General features: G+C 44.1%; 1 protein-coding gene across 2 annotated transcripts in view; it reads left to right on the top strand.

Annotated features, from left to right (window-relative positions):
• MAP3K3 (mitogen-activated protein kinase kinase kinase 3) overlaps positions 1 to 22577 on the top strand; it is a 41108-nt gene that overhangs the window by 5977 nt on the left and 12554 nt on the right. The window contains exons 2-12 of one of the 2 annotated variants that reach the window (XM_089674677.1): positions 3461 to 3579; positions 6405 to 6445; positions 12055 to 12154; positions 12580 to 12693; positions 13537 to 13654; positions 14241 to 14374; positions 14587 to 14660; positions 14750 to 14817; positions 14907 to 14999; positions 17326 to 17517; positions 19403 to 19551. In XM_089674677.1, coding sequence (XP_089530803.1) covers positions 3461 to 3579; positions 6405 to 6445; positions 12055 to 12154; positions 12580 to 12693; positions 13537 to 13654; positions 14241 to 14374; positions 14587 to 14660; positions 14750 to 14817; positions 14907 to 14999; positions 17326 to 17517; positions 19403 to 19551 — 1202 coding nt within the window. Of the gene's footprint in view, positions 1 to 3460; positions 3580 to 6404; positions 6446 to 12054; positions 12155 to 12579; positions 12694 to 13536; positions 13655 to 14240; positions 14375 to 14586; positions 14661 to 14749; positions 14818 to 14903; positions 15000 to 17325; positions 17518 to 19402; positions 19552 to 22577 lie in introns of both variants that reach the window. The other variant, XM_089674676.1, reaches the window with a different exon arrangement.

Raw genomic sequence — 22577 nt, 5'->3', positions numbered from 1 at the left:
CATTCACTGAGCTCTGGGAAAATTCTTCTTGTGAACTGCCTATTTGGCTTTAGTAAACCCTCCCGATGTGCCCACACGTTGTATTTCCCAGTGTAGACATTGCTTGCAGCTGAGCGAGGCCTGAAATTTCCCTCGCCTGTGCCACTTCCTTCCCCTGTTCTTTGTCACATCCATTTGGAACTGTATGAACTGGAATCCTCTGACATTTGGCACTTGTTATAACAATACAAGTCTTCCCAATTCCATTTGTTCCATTTTTCGTGAGGGACTAGGTAAACCGGTGTGACATTCAGAAGTGTCACTTTTCTGTAGAGCCGCATTTACATGGCTGGTAAGTCTTCTGTCTCAGAGTTTGTCAGAGCCTCTATCAATCGGATTTATTGCAGGTAGTTTTGGTTGGCCACCAGTTGAGTATCTCATTTCATTGTGTGTTGAGTCCTAGATTTTCACTGGATACAATGATGGTGCTTGGAGGCTGTAGGTCAGGGCTAGGCAACCTCAGCACGCCGGCTGTTGTGGAACTACAAGTCCTATGGAGCATAGCAAGACCCAAAGGCAGGACTCGCAGAGGCATGATGGGATTTGTAGTTTCACCACAGCTGGAGTGCTGAGGTTGCCAACCCCTACATTAGGTAGGAACTTTGCTTTAGAAGAGATCATTTTAGACTTTTGGGTTTGTATTGGATTTATCGTGTCTAATCTATACAGAGCAAGATCTTTCCATAGCACCCTGTCAGGTTATAATGAGAATACGAAAGAGGCAATGTAAGTTGCTGTGTGCGATGGGTCCTCCTGTTTCATTCATGGCTAAATGGTTAGCGCTTCCACCTGGCAGTACTAGGGTCGTTGGTTCGAATCCCAACCACGGCACCACCTGCTTGGAGTTTGCTTGTTCTCCCTGTGCCTGCGTGGGTTTCCTCCGGGTACTCCGGTTTCCTCCCACTGTCACGTACCAGATGGGAGACTGAATTGACGAGGTCGGCCTCACTTGTGTCACTAGCCCTGACCCCGCTGATGTTGAAACAGAGGGAGTCTAGGGACCAGGGGGACAAGAGCGCCAGTGGTTGTTGCTTGCAGCTCTTGCAGATGATGAGCTTGGTAGGCAGAGCATCCTCTGATTTGGACACCGTAATAATAAACAGAGCAGGTTCTGTGGATTGCCAGACGTGCAGCAGAGCAAGGTAGGTAGTGAGGACAAGAGACTGGAGCAGAGTCATGGGATAGCCAGGGTTATCAACAGTTGGGCAGTGCGGTACAGAATCAGAAGGAAAAGCCAAGGTCAGGAGCAGAGCCAAAGTCAGGAACCGGTAGCAGGAGAGTAATCGGAGTCGGGTCAGGAACAAGCCGGGTTGGAAACGGAGGAATCGTACAGGAACAAGCAGAACACGGGGGGAGCTGAAGACCAGTCAGCACTGAACCTGAGCTGAGGCACTCCTTAAATGGGCCGTCTGGCGCCAATCTTCGTCGTCATGTGCGCAATCGCGCGTTCCTGCGCGCATGCGCACAACCGGCAATTCTCCTGCGGGAATTCCTATGTGCATGCGCGTTCCCGATTGCAGTTCTTCTTGCCGGAAATCCCTTACACCCATACTCCAAAGACATGCTGGTAGGTTAATTGGCTCCTCTCTAAATTGTCCCTAGTATGTGTATGTATGAATGTGAGTTAGGGACCTTAGATTGTATGCCCCCTGAGGGTTAGGGACTGATGTGAATGTACTATATATATATATATATATATATATATATATATAATGTATGTAAAGTGCTACGTAAATTGATGGCCCCGAATAAAGAATACCTGTACTGTGGAAGCTGTACCCAAAAAGGCAGGCAAAGGACTAGTCACCAGTATTGCTCTCTGGATCTGATCTTTTCTCCGGCTTACCATGCCTTGTTCTGCCCTGTTTTCTGTGTGAAGGCGGCCATCTTGGTAGTTGCAGGGTTTTACTTCCTCGTGTCAAAGTTGCCCCTTTCTACACTGTGTGCACAATTATTAGGCAAGTTGTACTTTTGAGCATTAATTTCATTATTGAACATCTACAGCGCTCTCGGTCAATTGAAAATGTTAATAAATCTGAATATTTAAGAAAGTAAAAGTGAGGTTTTGGCTTTCTTAGGAGAATATCTGTGTGTGCACAATTATCGTGCAACTAAATGAAAAACAAAAATGTTCCCATCTCACTTGTTTATTTTCATCTGTGACAGTGAGAATAATAAACTAACTCAAAATTTACAAATATACATTACAAAAAAACAACAGTGACCAATATAGCCACCCTTCTTTTCAATAACAGTCATAAGCCTTCCATTCATGGAGTCTGTCAGTTTCTTGATCTGTTGACGGTCAACGTTTTGTGCAGCAGCAGCCACAGCCTCCCAGACACTGTTCAGAGAGGTGTACTGTTTTCCTTCACAATAAATCTCCCAGTTAAGAAGGGCCCATAAGTTCCCAATAGGGTTTAGGTCAGGTGAGGAAGGGGGACATGTTGTTATTCTTTCATCTTTATGGCCTTTACTGGTTAGCCATGCAGTGGAGTACTTTGATGCATGTGATGGAGCATTGTCCTGTATAAATATCATGGTCTTGAAAGATGCAGACTTTTTCCTGTACCACTGCTTGAAGAAAGTGTCTTCTAAAAACGGACAGTAAGTTTGGGAGTTGATTTTGAGTCCATCTTCAACCCGAAAAGGTCCAACTTGCTCATCTTTAATAATGCCAGCCTATACCAGTATCCAGCATTTTAAAGCATCCTCTGTCCAACCCCCCCCGGGCACGATCATAAAGGCAAATGGTCCCACATGAACGCAAACAACGATCACTCCACACATGCGAGGTATCACCACCAACATCCGATCATGGGCAGTAATTCTAGCACCAGACCTCCTGTGTAACTCTAAAGTGGTAACCTGTAAAGGCTTTTAAAGCATCGCCTATGGTTAGTAAAATTTACATCATTTGTCGCCACTGCACAAGTGTGCGCAGTTTTAAAGCGTAACATGTTTGGTATGTGGTTACTCATTGTAACATCGTCTTTTATATTTTGCCAAAAAGTTTTTGTTTGTTTTTTTTTGCATTAAGATTCAAGTGTGTATTTTTTAAAATTGCATTTGAAAAGCTGCAGCGCAAATACCATGTGACATAAAAAAAAATGCAACACCCACAAATTTTTATTCTCTAGGGCCTCTGCTTTAAAAAAAAAAATAAAAAATGTAACCAGTAGATTGGGACCCTGATTTAGTCCATTGGACAAGTAGGTTTTTTTTGTTTGTTTTTTTTTTTTTTCATTTCCACACCCCTGCAGGTATAGAGAGATGTGGTTATAGAGCAGAAGTGCCTAGGCCAAGGAAACACACTATTTTTCAGAGGAATTCCATTTATCTGCATTTGATCCCATAATTAATGTTTGTAGTACTTGGTCATGTAACTAGGCTGAATTTTCTGTTTTCTGCCTTCTAACAGATGAGCAGGAGGTTCTTAAATCCATCATGAAGGACTTGGTCGCCCTGCAGCTAGGCAATCGCCATCGAACGCCCGTGATTGAGGTGAAGACCAAAGCCAGCAATCAACCCAACAAACAGGTACAACTCTGTCGCCTGAAATCTGAGCTCCCTGGAGTAGAGAATTGTGAGGCCATGTACAAAGGGAGTATTCAGAGTGTTAGAAGTTCATTCACCTCGGGATATGCTATGGCAGAGCCAGGCCCCCTTTCCTAAAACCCTGCCCCCTGAGTGGTGTGCCTACATAGCGGGGGCCCTTTTTTATTATTTATTTATTTTTTACTCTGTGCTTGATCAGTTTTTTAATTCTTTGTTTGTAGTATGCTATTTAGCCTTTTCCTCTAGCCCTACAGGAGTTGACCCCGAAATGCACATGATATTAGATTTGTATCAACTTTTGTGAAAGCTAAACTCTGGGGAAAAGTTTAAAAATCCTTCCTTGTGGTAGCGCTGCTCCCGCACTGCAAAGGTAAAAGTATACCTCATAGCAAAACTTTTTTTTTTGGATAGAGTTAAGAAGGATTAGAACATGTCAGGTTTTTTTTTTTGCTGTCTGTGTTCCCTTTAGGGCAGGGTTGTCCAAACTATGGCCCTCCAGCTGTTGAAGTACTACAGGTCCCATCATGCCTCTGCCTTTGGGTGTCTTGCCTGTGGATGTCAGTGCCTTGCAAGGCCTCATAGGACTTGCAGTTCCTCAACACCTAAAAGATAAAAGGACAATACGAGCGTTATCTGAGAAGTGGGGGATAGCTGCTAGGACACCAAAAAGGCAACCAAATCAAACCTTCCAAAAAGTCATATAGATATAGGTGAAGCGCTAAGTAAAAGAAATATAATATACAATACAACCATAAAATAATTAGTGGATGGTATATCCGTATAAAGTGCAGTAACTCATGTCACCAATGGTGACTATTGGATAAAATGTCCCAAAATATAAAGCCCACGTGAGGATCTGATGTGATCCTTAAAATAGGTGCGTGGAGGACTTGATCCGAGGTGGCAGATAAGAGGTGAAATAAATAGATTGCGCACTCACCAGAAGTGCGTAAATAATACGCCTTTGAGATATGCCTGTTCACCAGGTATAAATCAGGTCATCTGCATCCTCGTAACGGTCAGGATCCTGTACACCTTCTGGTCACGTCTAGGATAGGGTGCTCAGACACGTATCACCTTCCAGGGTTCCCTATGGTGCAGGTTCTGCGGATGAAGGCTCTCAGTAAAGAGAGCCCAATAAGGGACACCACATAGTGTGATACTGTAGGCTAGTTTATTAACAAAACAGGTGTGGACAGGTACAATCAATAGAAAAGATCACGGACCATATAATATTCAGGATGGCCACCAGCGGTGGCTTAACGTCCAGTAACTGTAGCCCTCAACACCTGGAGGGCCATAGTTTGGACACCCCTGCATTAGGAAGAGTCTTCGCTCTCTATTTGTCCTGGTGACCACTAAAATCGATGGTAAAAGTAAAAGAGAATCCTAGAACAATAAAGGGGCAATCTTCTGGTGAGGACACTAGGATCTGCAGATCCTGGTGATAGCTGGGAATTTCCCTCACTTTGTAGGAATTTCTTTTCACTTCCTGTTTTGGCTATGACACAGGAAGTGAAGGGAAGTCCCTCAGCGGGGCGCAGAAGGCAAAATAAAGGCAAAACGTATTTTCTCATTCTGGATGGAGCATGGGAAGGTTATAATCCCTTTCAGGTTTTTAGTTTTCCTTTAAATGCACATCCATAGCCTTGCACAGGAAACAAGAGACAGTCCATGAGCAGGAATCTGGTAATAAACTGCCTTTTCCGGTACCATAGACATAAACGAGCATGTAAGTCTTACTATGCAGGGGCAGCCCCAGTGTGAGGTAGTATTTTCTTTTCCCCAGAGAATAGAAACATAGAAAAGTGATGGCAGAAAAAGACAGAGAAGGCCACCGAGTCAGCCACTTTTTTTTTTTGTAGCATCCCCAAGAATGGCTTGAAGTTGGATATCTTGGAATGAATCCAAGTGTCAGTGTTATTTTTCACCACCTGAGAGGGAGGTTCTAAAGGCTGTTCCTGCATTTTATATCTGCATCTCCTTATTTTCTTCTTAGCACCCTTCGCTTGCCTGCCAGTGCCACCAGGACTTCTATCTTGGTATCCCTGGTAGAAGCAACTCATATGTTTTTTGACCCCATCATCTCCTGAGCTGCATGGCTGCCAGGAGCTCCCCAAACCATTCTGCTGCTCTGTAATACACACTTCTGTTAGCCTGATTTAGATATTCATTGATTTCAGTGGAACTTCCTGTTGGGAATTTCCAAATTTCAGTGGTTCCCGAGTTTTTGTTAAAACGTTCAGTCAAACCACACTTGGTATAACTTTTCTGCTGTTTGGTCATCTCTAATAAAGGCAACAAGAGTCTGTCTGTTCACATCTTTTTTATTATATGCGTTTTCAAGGATTTGGTGTGTTTTTATTTTTAGGTGTTTTTTGTTTTATTTTATTGTATGCAAACAAAAGCATCTAAACAACAGAAATACATTAGTTTGTAAAATTCTCAAAATCACTTATAGGAGCATATTTCTAGAGTAGTGAATGTCACATTCACTGAGGTTGAATCAGTCATTGTAATTTAAAACACATTGCACCAGGAAGGTCCACCGTCAGTGAATGTCACCTTCACTGCTTTTTAAATATATCCATTAGTGATTCTGAAACGCCTTTTTTAATGCTTTGCAGTGTGAAGGAAATACACATTTTAACCGGTAGGTAAAATATAGGTAACATACCAGTTGATACTTGATAAATATTTGCTGAAATAAATTAGAATATCCAAATTGTGGCTCTTTTTTTTTTTTTTTTTTTTTTTGTTATGTGAAAACCGTGAAAGTCTCTATTAATTGTATGTCTCTGTTGCAGAATGACGTGCGAATAAAGTTTGAACACAGCGGAGAGAGGCGGTGAGTGCAATTACAATGAAACAGTTGTGATGTTTATCATGCCAGGACATATCAAAGCATTGATATCCAGTTCACACAGGGGCAGAGTTTGCTGTTGTTGACTATGTTAATAATATGATCAGTTATGTAGCAATCAGATTCACGCACTGGATCTGGTAGCTGGGGATGGAAAATTGTAATGGACTAGGTTGATATTCACAGTTTTAAGACATTGAAGATTAGAGGGTTTCAGTCTTAGAGGTAAATTGGACATGCCATGTTGTCATTTTAAAGAGGCACTCCAGTCGGTTTTCTGAAATTAAAAGTCGGCCGCTACAAAAACTGCAGGCTGAGTTGCTGAGTGAGAATTGGGAGAGGAGAGCAGGAAAGCTGAGCTGCTGAGTCACTTCTGGAGGATGGGAGCAGGAGGAGCTGAGCTGCTGAGTCACTTCTGGGATAGGGGAGCAGGAGGTAGCTGAGCTGCTGAGTCACTGCTGGGGGAGGGGAGCAGGAGGTAGCTGAGCTGCTGAGTCACTGCTGGGGGAGGGGAGCAGTAGGAGCTGAGCTGCTGAGTCACTTCTGGGACAGCAGGAGGTCGCTGAGCTGCCAAGTCACTTCTGGGAGAGGGAAGCAGGAGGAGCTGAGCTGCTGAGTCACTTCTGGGATAGGGGAGCAGGAGGTCGCTGAGCTGCTGAGTCACTTCTGGGAGAGGGGAGCCGTAGGAGCTGAGCTGCAGAGTCACTTCTGGGATAGGGGAACAGGAGGTCGCTGAGCTGCAGAGTCACTTCTGGGAGAGGGAAGCAGGAGGAGCTGAGCTGCTGAGTCACTTCTGGGATAGGGGAGCAGGAGGTAGCTGAGCTGCCGAGTCACTGCTGGGGGAGGGGAGCAGTAGGAGCTGAGCTGCTGAGTCACTTCTGGGACAGCAGGAGGTCGCTGAGCTGCGAAGTCACTTCTGGGAGAGGGAAGCAGGAGGATCTGAGCTGCTGAGTCACTTCTGGGATAGGGGGAGCAGGAGGTCGCTGAGCTGCCAAGTCACTTCTGGGAGAGGAAAGCAGGAGGAGCTGAGCTGCAGAGTCACTTCTGGGATAGGGGAGCAGGAGGTCACTGAGCTGCAGAGTCACTTCTGGGAGAGGAGTGCAGGAGGAGCTGAGCTGCTGAGTCACTTCTGGGAGAGGGGAGCAGGAGGAGCTGAGCTGCTGAGTTACTTCTGGAAGAGGGGAGCAGTAAAAGCTGAGTCACTTCTGGGAGAGAGAAGCAGTAGGAGCTAAGTCACTTCTGGGAGAGGGGAGCAGTAGGAGCTGAGTCACTTCTGGGAGAGGGGAGCAGTAGGAGCTGAGTCACTTCTGGGAGAGGGGAGCAGTAGGAGCTGAGTCACTTCTGGGAGAGGGGAGCAGTAGGAGCTGAGTCACTTCTGGGAGAGGGGAGCAGTAGGAGCCGAGTCACTTCTGGGAGAGGGGAGCAGGAGGTAGCTGAGCTGCTGAGTCACTTCTGGGAGAGGGGAGCAGGAAGAGCTGAGCTGCCGAGTCACTTCTGGGAGAGGGGAGCAGGAGGAGCTCAGCTGCCGAGTCACTGCTGGAGGAGGGAGCAGGAGGAGCTGAGCTGTCGAGTCACTGCTGCAGGAAGGAGCAGGAGAAGCTGAGCTGCCGAGTCACTGCTGGAGAAGGGAGCAGGAGAAGCTGAGCTGCCGAGTCACTGCCTGAGGAGGGAGCAGGAGGAGCTGAGCTGCCGAGTCACTGCTGGAGGAGGGAGCAGGAGGAGCTGAGCTGCCGAGTCACTGCTGGAGGAGGGAGCAGGAGAAGCTGAGATGCAGAGTCACTGCTGGAGGAGGGAGCAGGAGAAGCTGAGATGCAGAGTCACTGCCGAAGGAGGGAGAAGGAGGAGCTGAGCTGCCAAATCACTGCCGGAGGAGGGAGCAGCAGGAGCTGAGCTGCCGAATCACTGCCGGAGGAGGGAGCAGCAGGAGCTGAGCTGCCGAATCACTGCCGAATCACTGCCGGAGGAGGGAGCAGCAGGAGCTGAGCTGCCGAATCACTGCCTGAGGAGGGAGCAGGAGGAGCTGAGCTGCCGAATCACTGCCTGAGGAGGGAGCAGGAGGAGCTGAGCTGCAGAATCACTGCCTGAGGAGGGAGCAGGAGGAGCTGAGCTGCTGAATCACTGCTGGAGGAGGGAGCAGGAGGAGCTGAGCTGCCGAGTCACTGCTGGAGGAGGGAGCAGAGCTGCTGAAGTGGATTATTGTTGATGCTACTGTGAATTTGCCAAAGATTTTCTTGTCAAAACACATAGAGGCTGAGAGCAAAGGAAGAAAATGTCTTTGCATTTACAGCATATCATAAGGGACATATTTCTTTTTCATGTCTGTTACTCCAGGAACCAGATCCCAGTTGTCAGGGTTCTAGTCCTTGACTATGGAACAAATGTGTACATGGCAGTGCTTTCTAGGAGGCAGATGTGCTGTGGGCTGCTGGTTACCATGTGACATATTGAAATCAGGGATTCCTGTTTCCTCTTGTGTCATGTATGGTTTCCTCTTCTGCCTCTGACCTCGGAGCACCTGCAGCCTGTCCTAACGCCGTTTGCTGTATTACGGAATAACTGGTCCTCACAGTCAGACTCCACACCACAGGGCATAGGTGTAAATACTGCTTCGTGTGGGGTCTGCTTGCTGGTGATTCCATTTTATTACTTCCTTGGATTCATATGTACAAGAAGAAGTGGGGAGGCGGTGATATAATTAGAAGAAAAAACAAATCGCACGCAGTCCAAGAACCAATCCAGTCCCATGTTATTATGAATGGCCTGATTGTGAACCGGCCCTGGCTCACGTCTATCTCTAACCTGACTTTCCCTCCTTTTACGGGGTTTACATTTGCAGACAGGAGTCGGGAAGTGGCCTCGCGGCTTCTCTGTGGCTGCCAGATCTGACCACAAGAATGTAAGATCGCTGAGGACAGAGCAGGAAGGATTTATAGCCCAGGGATCGCTCCCTGTTTCTGGCTTGGGCCTCTCTGTCTGACCATGTAGACCTGAGTGGAGCCTTTCCTATTAGAGGTGGAGAGTTCAGCTGAGTGAATGCAGACACTGGAGGTTTCTGTGCCCTGGATAGTAGAGGAGTGTCCCATGTGGTTTCCTCCGCTTTCGGAGAAATGTGTCTGTTGTTGGCTTAATCAGACTTCTGAATGGTTGATGATGTCCAGCGAAAGGCTTTTAGATAAAAACTGTACGGACCTGCCAGCAATATTCTGGCTGAAACTTGGTGTCAGGCGAGGGCTGCAAGCATCCAGACTGTTGTGTCTCCGGAGGAACACCGCTCATGTTACTTAGTTGGATGGGAATACTTCATGTTTTACGGGGATGAGGAATTGACGCTAATACAAAGATCATAAAAGAGTCATCACTCTGGAGTTGGCCTGTCACTCTGAAATAAAGAGCTAATGTATATGTAACACAAGTACAAATGAACTGTTGTGCAGTTCCTCACATCTAGTTGATGCTTGCTCATCAGCAGTATCATTTTTTTTTTTTCCTTTCCTGGGCCAAATAGTGGCTGGCAAATGAACTTTTAGGGGCTATTTAAAAAAAAAAATTGCTGTGTTATTGGCTCAAACATTCACAGGGTTGTCACAAACCATCAATGTATTTTGCCTAATATGTGTATTTCCTATGATCAGCAGCTCCATCTAGTGGCTTTTCATGAAACATTTCAATTAAAAAGATACCACATTTTGGCCACTAGATGGAGCTGACAACCATAGGAAATACACATAGGCAAAATATGGGTGTTATTCATGACATTTGTGGGAATGCGTAAGACGTTAAAGCGGAGTTCCACCCAAAAGGGGAAGTTCCCCTTTAAAGATTAGTCCCCCGCTCCCCATTAAGGATTGGCACCTTTGGGGAGCGGGTACCCGAAATTGACAGGTACCCTCTCCCACTTCCGCTGCGATCGCCTAGGTGATCGGAAGCAGAAGTTGTCCTCCCCCCCCCCCCCCCCCCCCCCCTCCCTGTAGTCTTGTGGGACACGTGTGAGTTTGTTGTTTTGAGTTTGTTTGCCATTCATGCCTGGTGAGTTTTTTGTTCCATATTCTTCGCTTTCTGTGTCGTTCCCTCTTTTGGTTTTTGCGGTGTCCGTTACTTATGTGGGTGGGGACTCTGCCCCCCACGGGGCGGATGTTGCTACCGCCAATTTGGGGACAGATGCCAGTTTGCGTGTTATTCTATCTGGCTTGCGGCACTTTGAGCAGGGCGGGGGGGACAGTTCCGGTCCTGTTTCCGCGTGGGTCCCTCCTGGTGACGGAGACACGTTAGTGGAGCTGGGGTGTGGCCTCTCTGCGCCTGGGTAATTTTCTCACTCGTGTGCTGGGTCAGGTGGGTGTCGGCCCCTGCGGAGAATGGTGCTGTTGGGCCGGCGGTGGGTTGTCAGTCCATGGCGTCGAGGGTTGGAGCACGACCTATGGTATATTTTTGTTTTGAAGGCCCGTTAGGTGCGCACTTGCAGCCATATGTCCATGCAGACATTTTTCAGTAATGCCCCTTTGACAGAAGCCGCCCCTGCTGCCATACACATGGGCTGGTTTCTATTGAAACGGCCGATGCCACCCGACATTTGGCCCATGTGTACTAGGCTTAAGGGTTACAGGAGAAACACCTGCAACAGGGCAACTCAGTGACAAGCCTAGTACACACGGGCTGAATATCGGGTGGCATCGGCCGGTTCAATAGAAACCAGACAGCACAGTGGCTAAATGGTTAGCACTTCCGCCTGGCAGTACTAGGGTCATTGGTTCGAATCCCAACCACGGCACCTCCTGCCTGGAGTTTGCATGTTCTCCCTGTGCCTGCATGGGTTTCCTCCGGGTACTCCGGTTTCCTCCCACACTCCAAAGACATGCTGGTAGGTGAATTGGATCCTGTCTAAATTGGCTCTAGTATATGTATGTATGAATGTGAGTTAAGGACCTTAGATTGTACGCCCCTTGAGGGTTAGGGACTGATGTGAATCTACAATATATATGTAAAGTGCTGCGTAAATTGATGGCGCTATACAAGTACCTGAAATAAATAAAGTAAATAACATTAGGCCCCCGTGTGTATTGCAGACTGTCCGACAAAAGCCGACTGAATGGAGCATGACCAAAGAAGGACTGCTGATCGGCTCCCAATGGCTGAGAGCGCTGACCAGAGTGTTCTGGCAGAGGAGCCATCCCCCCCTGTCAGAACACAATAGCACAGCGGGGGAGATCGCTGCACTAACATCGGATAGTTTAGTGCAGCGGTTCCTCCTGAGCTGTCAGGTTTTTTTTTCGTTCAGCCTCCTTGGTTGAATGAAAAAAAAAAAAATAGTGGTGTGTACCAGGCTTTACAGCCGTGGCAGTGAAAGGGTTAAATATTAGACATCACGTTAATGGTTGTGGCGGGCAGCAGCTCTGTTTTTGCTCATTTCCAATATAGTTTTGTAGAAATGTACCAATGGATGGAGCGTCAGTTGTGTAGTTGTGTTTTATCACCGTCTTCCCTCTCCTGTACTGACCTTTCCTGTGTAATAGCATTGTATGTAAATGGAGAAGCAGTGGAAAAGGCCTTCTCCTGGGTTTATCTTTCTGAAGTTCTCATGTTGGACATTATTCTTCCAGGATCCTGCAGTTTCCTCGTCCTGTGAAGTTTGAAGATGTAGAACAGAAAGTGAAGATGGTGTTTGGCCAGCAGATGGACCTTCATTACATGAACAATGAGGTGAGAGCACTGCCAGTGTAAACATCAGACCCCCCCCCAATGTCAGGAGACAGTGCAATTGTTCCAGCCAGCTAGACCTCAGAATTCTTGTATGTTTCCCTCATTCATTTATTGTGAGCCTTAGATGTTGCAGAGACAGAGTGCAATAAACTTGAGAAGATCTGATTTTCATAAATGTTCAGTATTTCCTCCTGGTAACAATGGTGCACTATACACCCTCTGCCCTCCTACCTAGCCATTCAATTGGTAGCAGACTGGGAATAATGTCAGTAATTAGAACGTACTTCATGAAGTGTGGTTTGTGTTCTTCTGCAGTTCACAGGAATAGAACGGCATGTTTTCCATGTTATGCTGGTTATTCCATATTGTTTTAGGATCTGGATATACCATGTTGTGCTGGATCTGACCTTTCTGTCTTTTTGCAGCTTTCTATCCCCCTCAGAAGTCAGGATGACCTAGACAAAGCTGTGGATCTCTTGGATCGCAGCTCCAGCATGAAAAGTCTTCGTATTCTCCTCATCTCTCATGACAAGAACAATGTAAGACCTATATCATTTGTTTTTTTTTTGGTTTTTTTTTCAACCAAAGGATCATTTTATAATAATCTCTGGCATTATCAAAGATTTCATGTGTTTTGTAATTTAGGCTAATGTTTTTTTCCCCTTATAAAGTTGAACTCCAGACCAGTGTTTTTCAACCTTTTTTCAGTCAAGGCACCCTTTAAAATTATGGACAGTCCTGGGGTACCCTTTAAAGTTATGGACAGTCTTCAGGCACCCCATTCTGAAATAGGATACCTGAAGATTGTCCACAGTTTTAAATGGGCACCCCATTCTAAAATGTGAAAAACAATTCTAATAGTTTTATATAACGCAGAAATATCCACACATCCAGTACACCCAACATTAGAGATTATTTATTCTTCCAAAGCAAATACACTTTTGCACACTGGTACTGACTAGTATTCCAGTGTTTCTCTTCTCCCTCAGTTTTTCTCAATCACTGAGCTAATGTGACCTCAGCACTGATGGAGAGGGGTGGGGGAGGGTCAAACTAGGATGCTGTGCAGGCAACTGACATCCTCCTTATCAACTGATGATGTCATTGGTTGTCAGGACGCCGGCGGGTAAAAGGCGCACAATAAAAACCTGTGGCTTTGTGTAATTAAAAGGCCGGCTTGTTACACCTGCTGGGTTGTATACAGGTTTTGAGCAATTTTTAGACATTTTGCCAAGGCACCCCTGAAGGAACCTCAAGGCACTCCAGGGTGCTTGGGCACCCTGGTGGAGAAAGGCTGTCCTAGAAGGTAGGACCTCTCATATGTGCGATCATAAGAGTTATAGGAGCAGTCAGCAAATATTAACGCATGTCCTTTTTTGCAGTCATCATCACCACATTCTGGGCCGCAGAAACAAGTGCGGATAAAGGCTTCACAGTCTTTGGGAGATGTTAACACGGCTTACCACCCTGCGGAGTCCCGCAGCCGTCACCTGTCTGTCAGTAAGTCATGAGATCTTTTGTCATGGTCCTCACATCATGGTGTTAAATATGTTGTCACAAACCTGAGAAATCTCTTTAACGTCTTGCTGACCAAGTAATCTAATATGTACGGTGGCATAAAGGGTGGGCCACACATATGCGTCCTTGGTGGCCAAAGTTTCTGTGCTGAAAGTGCACTCCCAGCGCAGTGATCAAGTAGTCAGAGACGGCGTTTCATCTTTTTTATTAACAGGATCTCAAGGGATGGGCTCCCCATCATGTGTGCACCGTGGTAGCCAGTCACAGTGATCACATGATCAGGAAGTCCATCCTGTCCCCCAGCATAAAGACCCAGTTAAAGGGCTACAAGGAGGGGCCTGGAGGGGGTACAATAACTGCACTTTTTGTCTTTATTCCTGTCAGTGGAACTAAAAAAGGCCAGGGTGAGAAACAATTATGCAGGTTTTTTTTTTTTTTCAATCAGCTTTACAGCAGTCTGTAGTTCCTCTGATATGTCTCAGATTCAGCATCATATATGTATGATGATCTGTTTTTTGTTTTGTTTTTAATCTTTTTTTTTTTTTTTTAAAACCTTCTTTACTCTCAGGTTCACAGAATGCAGGCCGCAGCTCTCCACCTCCCGGTTATGTCCCAGAGAGGCAGCAGAGGATAGCTCGGCAGGGATCTTATACTAGCATTAACAGCGAGGGAGAGTTCATCCCTGAGACCAGTGACCAATGTGTAAGTGTGGAGATTGCATGAATTGTTTCTTCACAAAATACCTTTTGTAGGAATCCCTAGATGGAAGTGGCTATCTGTGTATGTGGTTTGGTGGTTTTCGAGAAAATATCTTGCATCTGATGCTTCTTCTTAACAGCTGCATTTAGTAGCACAATACACTGGCTTGGTCTTTCTCATTGTAATCTTCATCCTTTGTTGTATTTCAAATACAGATGTTGGATCCACTGAGTAGTACAGAGAATTCCATATCTGGGAGTTGCCAATCTTTAGATCAGTCAGAGGACAGGTAATTGGTTGTGTTCTGTGCTGTCCTGATTATGTACAGATTCCTGCCCCAGTGTTGTATTGACTTATTTTTTGTGTGTTTCCTCAAAGTCCTTCCTTCAGAAAGTCTCGGATGTCCCGGGCTCAGAGCTATCCAGATAACAGGCAAGATTTCTCAGGTACAAAAATAAAGCTTTGTGTTCAGCCATCTTCTCACAAAGAGATGACACTCTGACAGCTGACTGATGCTTTATTTCTTCCATAGCAGATCGAGAGAACCAGTTCTACGATAAAGCAGGAAAGGGAGGAACATACCCTCGAAGATATCATGTATCCATTCACCATAAAGATTACAATGATGGTAAGTGCTATGACCCCAGACTCGGGTTATGGTCAAGGCCCTGCACCAAAATTGTAGTAGGCACATCCCTGACGAGGGCTACTGAAGGTTTTTGAATCCTGTTTTCCCAGGCAGTCCAGAGTCTTTACAGGTTACGTTTCTGTGGTTTTAGAGCTAGGTTTCTTTTTTTTTTCCAGTGTTCACAGTATTATTCCGCTGTGACTGCGTTTGTCCAGCAAAACATCCCAGAGCTGAGATGTTATGTGTTAGTATGCGAGCTGCCATTAATGGCTCGTTTTTGAAGGCGTTATCCTCCTAGCTTCACAACTTGGTACAGTAAGTCCCTGACCCACAGCAAGCATGCAGCCAGTATTGGGCCCCTGAAATGCAAATACTTTTTGCGGGTCAGGGACTCGTCATAGTAGTAGAGAAGCCAGGATGATGGCACCTTGAAAAACAAGTCATCAATGGCAGCTTCCGTACTGCCAGGTAATGTCGAAGTATTTTTTTTCTTTCCTCTTGAGCTGGGAGTTGTTACATTGGCATATTTGTATTAAAAATGAATGCAAATTTTGATTGGTACAATTCGTTTTAAGGTTGCAAAAAAGTGACTGCAGGCATCAAGTAGTATTACTGTATTAAGGAAACACAGCAGCTGCTCCTAAGGTTTAAAAAGGTGCACATTGTCACAAAAGTAAACCTGTCACTTTGCCTTTGCTTTGTGAAGTTATCACGTTCTCCTTTAACCTTCCTAGCGGTAATCCCGAGTGTGGCTTGGCGTTAATTTTCAGCACCAAAAGCACCGAACCAGACTTGGGATTAGACTGTAGTGTAATTTATCTTGTCCTTCGATCCCCCGATGTCCTCCAGCTGATGCCAGCATCCATCTTCCGGGTTCTCTTCCCTGCAAGTGTCAGGACGTAGGGGGGCAGAAAAGGCGGGAGATTCAAAAAAGTAAAAACATGACATACACACAATACATTGTAATCTGTTAGGGTTACATTACTGTATCAAACCATTTCACCTAAATGTTGTCCCTAGTGCTTTGTCTGGCGCCCTGCCTGCACTTTTACCGTTCTTTCTGCCTGGAAATTTGAGAACGTCCATGGCATCCAAAAAGCGTCCCTTTAGGTCAAAAGCGGTTTTAGACCGACTAGAAAACAGCGATAGTAAATTAGAACCGCTTGCAGAATTGAGCAATAGTGATTCGTGGGGAAATTCCTCATCAGACATTGAAAACGGCGATTCTGCAACTGAGCTCAGTGATGTGCGAACTTGGTGCTTCTATTTCACATTTCAGTGGTTTTGGTTTGATTACATTATTGAATTAAATATATTATTATATTATTTTTATAATTATTTATAATTTTTTATTATATTACAATTTATGATTTAGTGTTTCAAACTTTATCATACCCGGGATGTTTACTAGACTCTTGTTTGGACAGATTTAAGTGAGCTATTCCTAAGAATTACAGGCCTACAATAAAAAACAATGTACCGCTTTGACGGTCAAAAGTATTAACATAATCAGACCTCCAGGGAGGTTAAAGTCTCTGCTACTAATGCCCACCTTCCCTATTCTCCATAGGGGTCCTTGAACATACTGATATGTCTGAGTATGTAGGGGGAGCATGTGACCATCACTCCTTCCTCCCATGATGCATTGCTCAGTACAATGACTGAGCATGGTCACATGGGGAAGGGTGGAAGGTCTTAGCTCTGGGTAAAGCTCTGACGCTGAGCTTACACAAACCTTTTTCCTCAGGGCTCCCATAGAGAAATAGCGCAGTAAGGGAGCTTACAATATGAATAGCAGAGGGAGTGGGCTATAATTAAAAAGCCTGTTACTTTTCCCTGAATGGACAGAGTGATAAGTTCACTTTATTCTGAATTTAGAATAGTTTGGTGTGTGGCCACTTGGTATAGTCATTTGATGTGCAACTTCCCTCTCTTGCTCCAGTATGCATGGGTGTGGTTGCCACCAGGGAACACTGTGGCCTGCATGTTTTTTAGTCTGAAGTGTAGTACTAACATTAGATGAAAATGGCAGCAGCTACAGAGACAGGAATAGTAGCGGATTGAACTTCTAGGGCAGGCAGAAGCGCATGAGGAATATCCCTCAGCTGGTAGATGGGTACATACAGCACTCTTTTTCAATTGTATTCAGTTTGTATTTTAGCTCAGAGGTGGTTAAGATCTTCTTGAAAGCTTCCTCAACCTTCTTGTTTTCATTGACTTGTATTTATGAGAAAAGCCATTCTGCTGCAAATTCCCATGTATGCAGTCCATACGTGAGATTCAGTGTCTCATTCTTTTGTTTTTGTTCTTTTCTTTTATCCTTCAGGCCGCAGAACGTTCCCACGGATTAGGCGACCTCAAGGCAATCTCTTCACCCTTGTGCCATCCAGTCGCTCATTAAGTACCAATGGGGAGAACCTGGGTTTAACTGTACAGTACCTAGAAACCCGAAACCGACTGCGCAGTGCAGACAGCGAAAATACACTGAGTGTACCAGAGAGGAACATAGCCACAAAATGTAAGGCACTGCTCTCTAGTAGGGCTGTCTAAACTGTTGTGTCTCATCCCTTCCGTAGGTCCTTCATGACAGTATTTTTTTAACATCTTCTCGCCCGGCCTATATCAGATTGACGGCCGGGCGGGACATTTGCCGTTTTGTGACTGGACGACATATGATGTCCTGTCAAAAAGAGCCGCTCACAGGGCCGCGCAGCGGCGAGATCTGTCACCAGCTGTGTCCACGGGACACAGCCGATGACATATCACTACACTGTCCGCTGCCAGTGTCATGTGACCGCTGTGACCAATCACAGCAGATCACATGGCAATTGTATACAATGGATGGCTTCCTGTCATGCCATCCATTGTATACAATTATGTTGTTAGCTGTGACTGGTCACGGCAGTCACATGATACAGACAGGGCCAATCACAGCCCATCTGTATCATGTGATCAGCTTTGCCCAATCACCGCTAATCACAACAAAAAACTGAATGAATCAGTTTCATTCAGTAACAATGATTGCAATATCAATGAAATACATAGGTATTAGCAATCATGATGTGTTAAATAAAAAAAAAAATCCTGATCACTTGCCCAGAGTAGTTCAGTGTTACTATGGTAACACTGTATTGCTTTGGTCACAGTGTGCTAAAAAATAAAATGGTAAAAAAAAATTTAATAAAAAAAAATGATAGAAACATTTGGGGAAAAAAAATACAAATTCAATTATTTTCACCTAAGAAATGTAGCAGAATACATTTTGGCCTAAATTTATGAAGAAATATCAACATTATTTCTGTAACAGAAACAGAGAAAAGTGTGTTTTGTTTTTTTTTTGTTTGTTTTTTTTATTCAAAAGTTTCAGGTGTTTTTTGTTTTACGTAACAAACAATAAAAAACTTGGTGGTGTTTAAATACCACCAAAAGAAAGCTCTATTTTGAAAAAAAAAAGATAAAATTTCATATGGTTACAGTGTTGCATGACTGCACAATTGTCATTCTAAGCACGACAGCGCTGCAAGCTGAAAATTGGCCTGGGCAGGAAGGGGGTATAAGTGCCTGGTATTGAAGTGGTTAAAATGTATGTGCACCTTGCAGCCATATTTGAGATCCCACACTATGTATTTGTGTTCTATTTGCACATCATACCTAAAAATAGTTTGAAAACTATTTCTTCCCATTTTACTTCTATGTTTTGAAGCAGGATTATACACAGCGCTCTGTAGGCAGTGTGAATTATTCAGAATAACTTGCAGGGGGTGAGTTAGATTTCGGGGCAGATTGGTATAACAGTGCTTTAACATACAATGTACCACCCAAACCTTGAGATGTTTAACGCTTTGTCAGGACAGACATGTAATGCACACGTCTAGTTTACAACATTCATTTTACAATATTTTTACTACCTTGAACAGCCACCAATGTAATACATCAGCAGCAGCGGAGAGTTTTATACATGCACACTTGTGAAATGTGTAACCTTCGCAGGCCAGCTTTCAGATGGAAGGTATCCCATGGTTCAGTGGCTGCCTGATCCCTTCCAAAGACCCCTGGGCCCCTGATATCTGTCACAGGAAATTGCTATCACTTAGGAGGCTTATAAAAATGTAAAAAATAACTTTGCAAAAGGGTTAAGGTTGTGCAATATGAATGGGAACATTGAAGAAATGTTAAAGTTGGTGTTTTTCCAATTTGGATGCAAAAGTGGAAATACACTTTAAGATGAGGGAGGGAAGAGATGAGATCTCTCTGTATAACTGATCAGTTGAAAGCCAGAAAGTATGTGCAGATCATACATGTCACTGTGTTCTTTTATCTCTAACTTCTAATAAATTTTGTCTGCAGACGTACTGTACACATACAGTGTTTTTTAATACCATTTCATTTTTTTGCTTCTCCAGCTCCAAGTGCCCCCATAAACTGGCGTCGGGGTAAGCTGCTGGGACAGGGAGCGTTTGGTCGTGTTTATCTGTGTTATGACGTGGACACAGGACGGGAACTGGCAGCAAAACAGGTCCAGTTTGATCCGGACAGCCCTGAAACCAGCAAGGTCAATAAAGTACTTTCCTGCCTTCCGTTTACTAAATTCATGTTCTGTTAACCCATTGACGCCGACCGCCCGCATATTTGTGTGCAATTAGAAAATACGTATGTGCTGAGAGCACGCGAGGACTTTTTTAAAGCAATCCACTGAGCTGGCCAGAACCAACTTTTGAGGGAGTCTATTCCACATTTTCACAGCTCTTACTGTGAAGAAACCTTTCCGCGTTTGGAGATTAAATTTCTTTTCCTCCAGACGTAAAGAGCGCCCCCTTGTCCTCTGTGATGACCTCAGGGTGAATAACTCTACACCGAGTTCACTAAATGAACCACTGATGTATTTATACATGGAGATCATATCCCCCCCTTATGTATTATACATGGAGACCATATCCCCCCTTATGTATTATACATGGAGATCATATCCCCCCTTATGTATTATACATGGAGATCATATCCCCCCTTATGTATTATACATGGTGATCATATCCCCCCTTATGTATTATACATGGAGATCATATCCCCCCTTATGTATTATACATGGAGATCATACCCCCCTTATGTATTATACATGGAGATCATATCCCCCCTTATGTATTATACATGGAGATCATATCCCCCCTTATGTATTATACATGGAGATCTTATCCCCCCTTATGTATTATACATGGAGATCATATCCCCCCTTATGTATTATACATGGTGATCATATCCCCCCCTTATGTATTATACATGGTGATCATATCCCCCCTTATGTATTATACATGGAGATCATATCCCCCCTTATGTATTATACATGGAGATCATATCCCCCCTTATGTATTATACATGGAGATCATATCCCCCCTTATGTATTATACATGGAGACCATATCCCCCCTTATGTATTATACATGGTGATCATATCCCCCCCTTATGTATTATACATGGTGATCATATCCCCCCTTATGTATTATACATGGAGATCATATCACCTTATGTATTATACATGGAGATCATATCCCCCCTTATGTATTATACATGGTGATCATATCCCCCCTTATGTATTATACATGGTGATCATATCCCCCCTTATGTATTATACATGGTGATCATATCCCCCCCTTATGTATTATACATGGAGATCATATCCCCCCCTTATGTATTATACATGGAGATCATATCCCCCCCTTATGTATTATACACGGTGATCATATCCCCCCTTATGTATTATACATGGAGATCATATCCCCCCCTTATGTATTATACATGGAGATCATATCCCCCCCTTATGTATTATACATGGAGATCATATCCCCCCTTATGTATTATACACGGTGATCATATCCCCCCTTATGTATTATACATGGTGATCATATCCCCCTTATGTATTATACATGGAGATCATATCCCCCCCTTATGTATTATACATGGAGATCATATCCCCCCCTTATGTATTATCCATGGAGATCATATCCCCCCCTTATGTATTATACACGGTGATCATATCCCCCCTTATGTATTATACATGGAGATCATATCCCCCCTTATGTATTATACATGGAGATCATATCCCCCCCTTATGTATTATACATGGAGATCATATCCCCCCTTATGTATTATACACGGTGATCATATCCCCCCTTATGTATTATACATGGAGATCATATCCCCCTTATGTATTATACACGGTGATCATATCCCCCCTTATGTATTATACATGGAGATCATATCCCCCTTATGTATTATCCATGGAGATCATATCCCCCCCTTATGTATTATACACGGTGATCATATCCCCCCTTATGTATTATACATGGAGATCATATCCCCCCTTATGTATTATACATGGAGATCATATCCCCCCTTATGTATTATACATGGTGATCATATCCCCCCTTATGTATTATACATAGAGATCATATCCCCCCTTATGTATTATACATGGAGATCATATCCCCCCTTATGTATTATACATGGAGATCATATCCCCCCTTATGTATTATACATGGAGATCATACCCCCCCTTATGTATTATACCTGGAGATCATATCCCCCCTTATGTATTATACATGGCGACCATATCCCCCCTTATGTATTATACATGGTGATCATATCCCCCCCTTATGTATTATACATGGTGATCATATCCCCCCTTATGTATTATACATGGAGATCATATCCCCTTATGTATTATACATGGAGATCATATCCCCCCTTATGTATTATACATGGTGATCATATCCCCCCTTATGTATTATACATGGTGATCATATCCCCCTTATGTATTATACATGGAGATCATATCCCCCCCTTATGTATTATACATGGAGATCATATCCCCCCTTATGTATTATAAATGGAGATCATATCCCCCCCTTATGTATTATACATGGAGATCATATCCCCCCCTTATGTATTATACATGGTGATCATATCCCCCTTATGTATTATACATGGAGATCATATCCCCCCTTATGTATTATAAATGGAGATCATATCCCCCCTTATGTATTATACATGGTGATCATATCCCCCCCTTATGTATTATACATGGAGATCATATCCCCCTTATGTATTATTCATGGAGATCATATCCCCCCTTATGTATTATACATGGCGACCATATCCCCCCTTATGTATTATACATGGTGATCATATCCCCCTTATGTATTATACATGGTGATCATATCCCCCCTTATGTATTATACATGGAGATCATATCCCCTTATGTATTATACATGGAGATCATATCCCCCCTTATGTATTATACATGGTGATCATATCCCCCCTTATGTATTATACATGGAGATCATATCCCCCCCTTATGTATTATACATGGAGATCCTATCCCCCTTATGTATTATACATGGAGATCATATCCCCCCTTATGTATTATACATGGTGATCATATCCCCCCCTTATGTATTATACATGGAGATCATATCCCCCCTTATGTATTATACATGGAGATCATATCCCCCCTTATGTATTATACATGGAGATCATATCCCCCCTTAATCTCCTCTTCTCAAGAGAGAATAAATTCAGTTCCTCT

Source organism: Staurois parvus, unplaced genomic scaffold, assembly GCF_062004578.1.
Source record: "Staurois parvus isolate SC_StPar_1 unplaced genomic scaffold, SC_StPar_1.0 ptg000151l, whole genome shotgun sequence".
NCBI classification, from domain to species: Eukaryota; Metazoa; Chordata; class Amphibia; order Anura; family Ranidae; genus Staurois; species Staurois parvus.
This window is presented reverse-complemented; position numbering and strand designations above follow the sequence as displayed.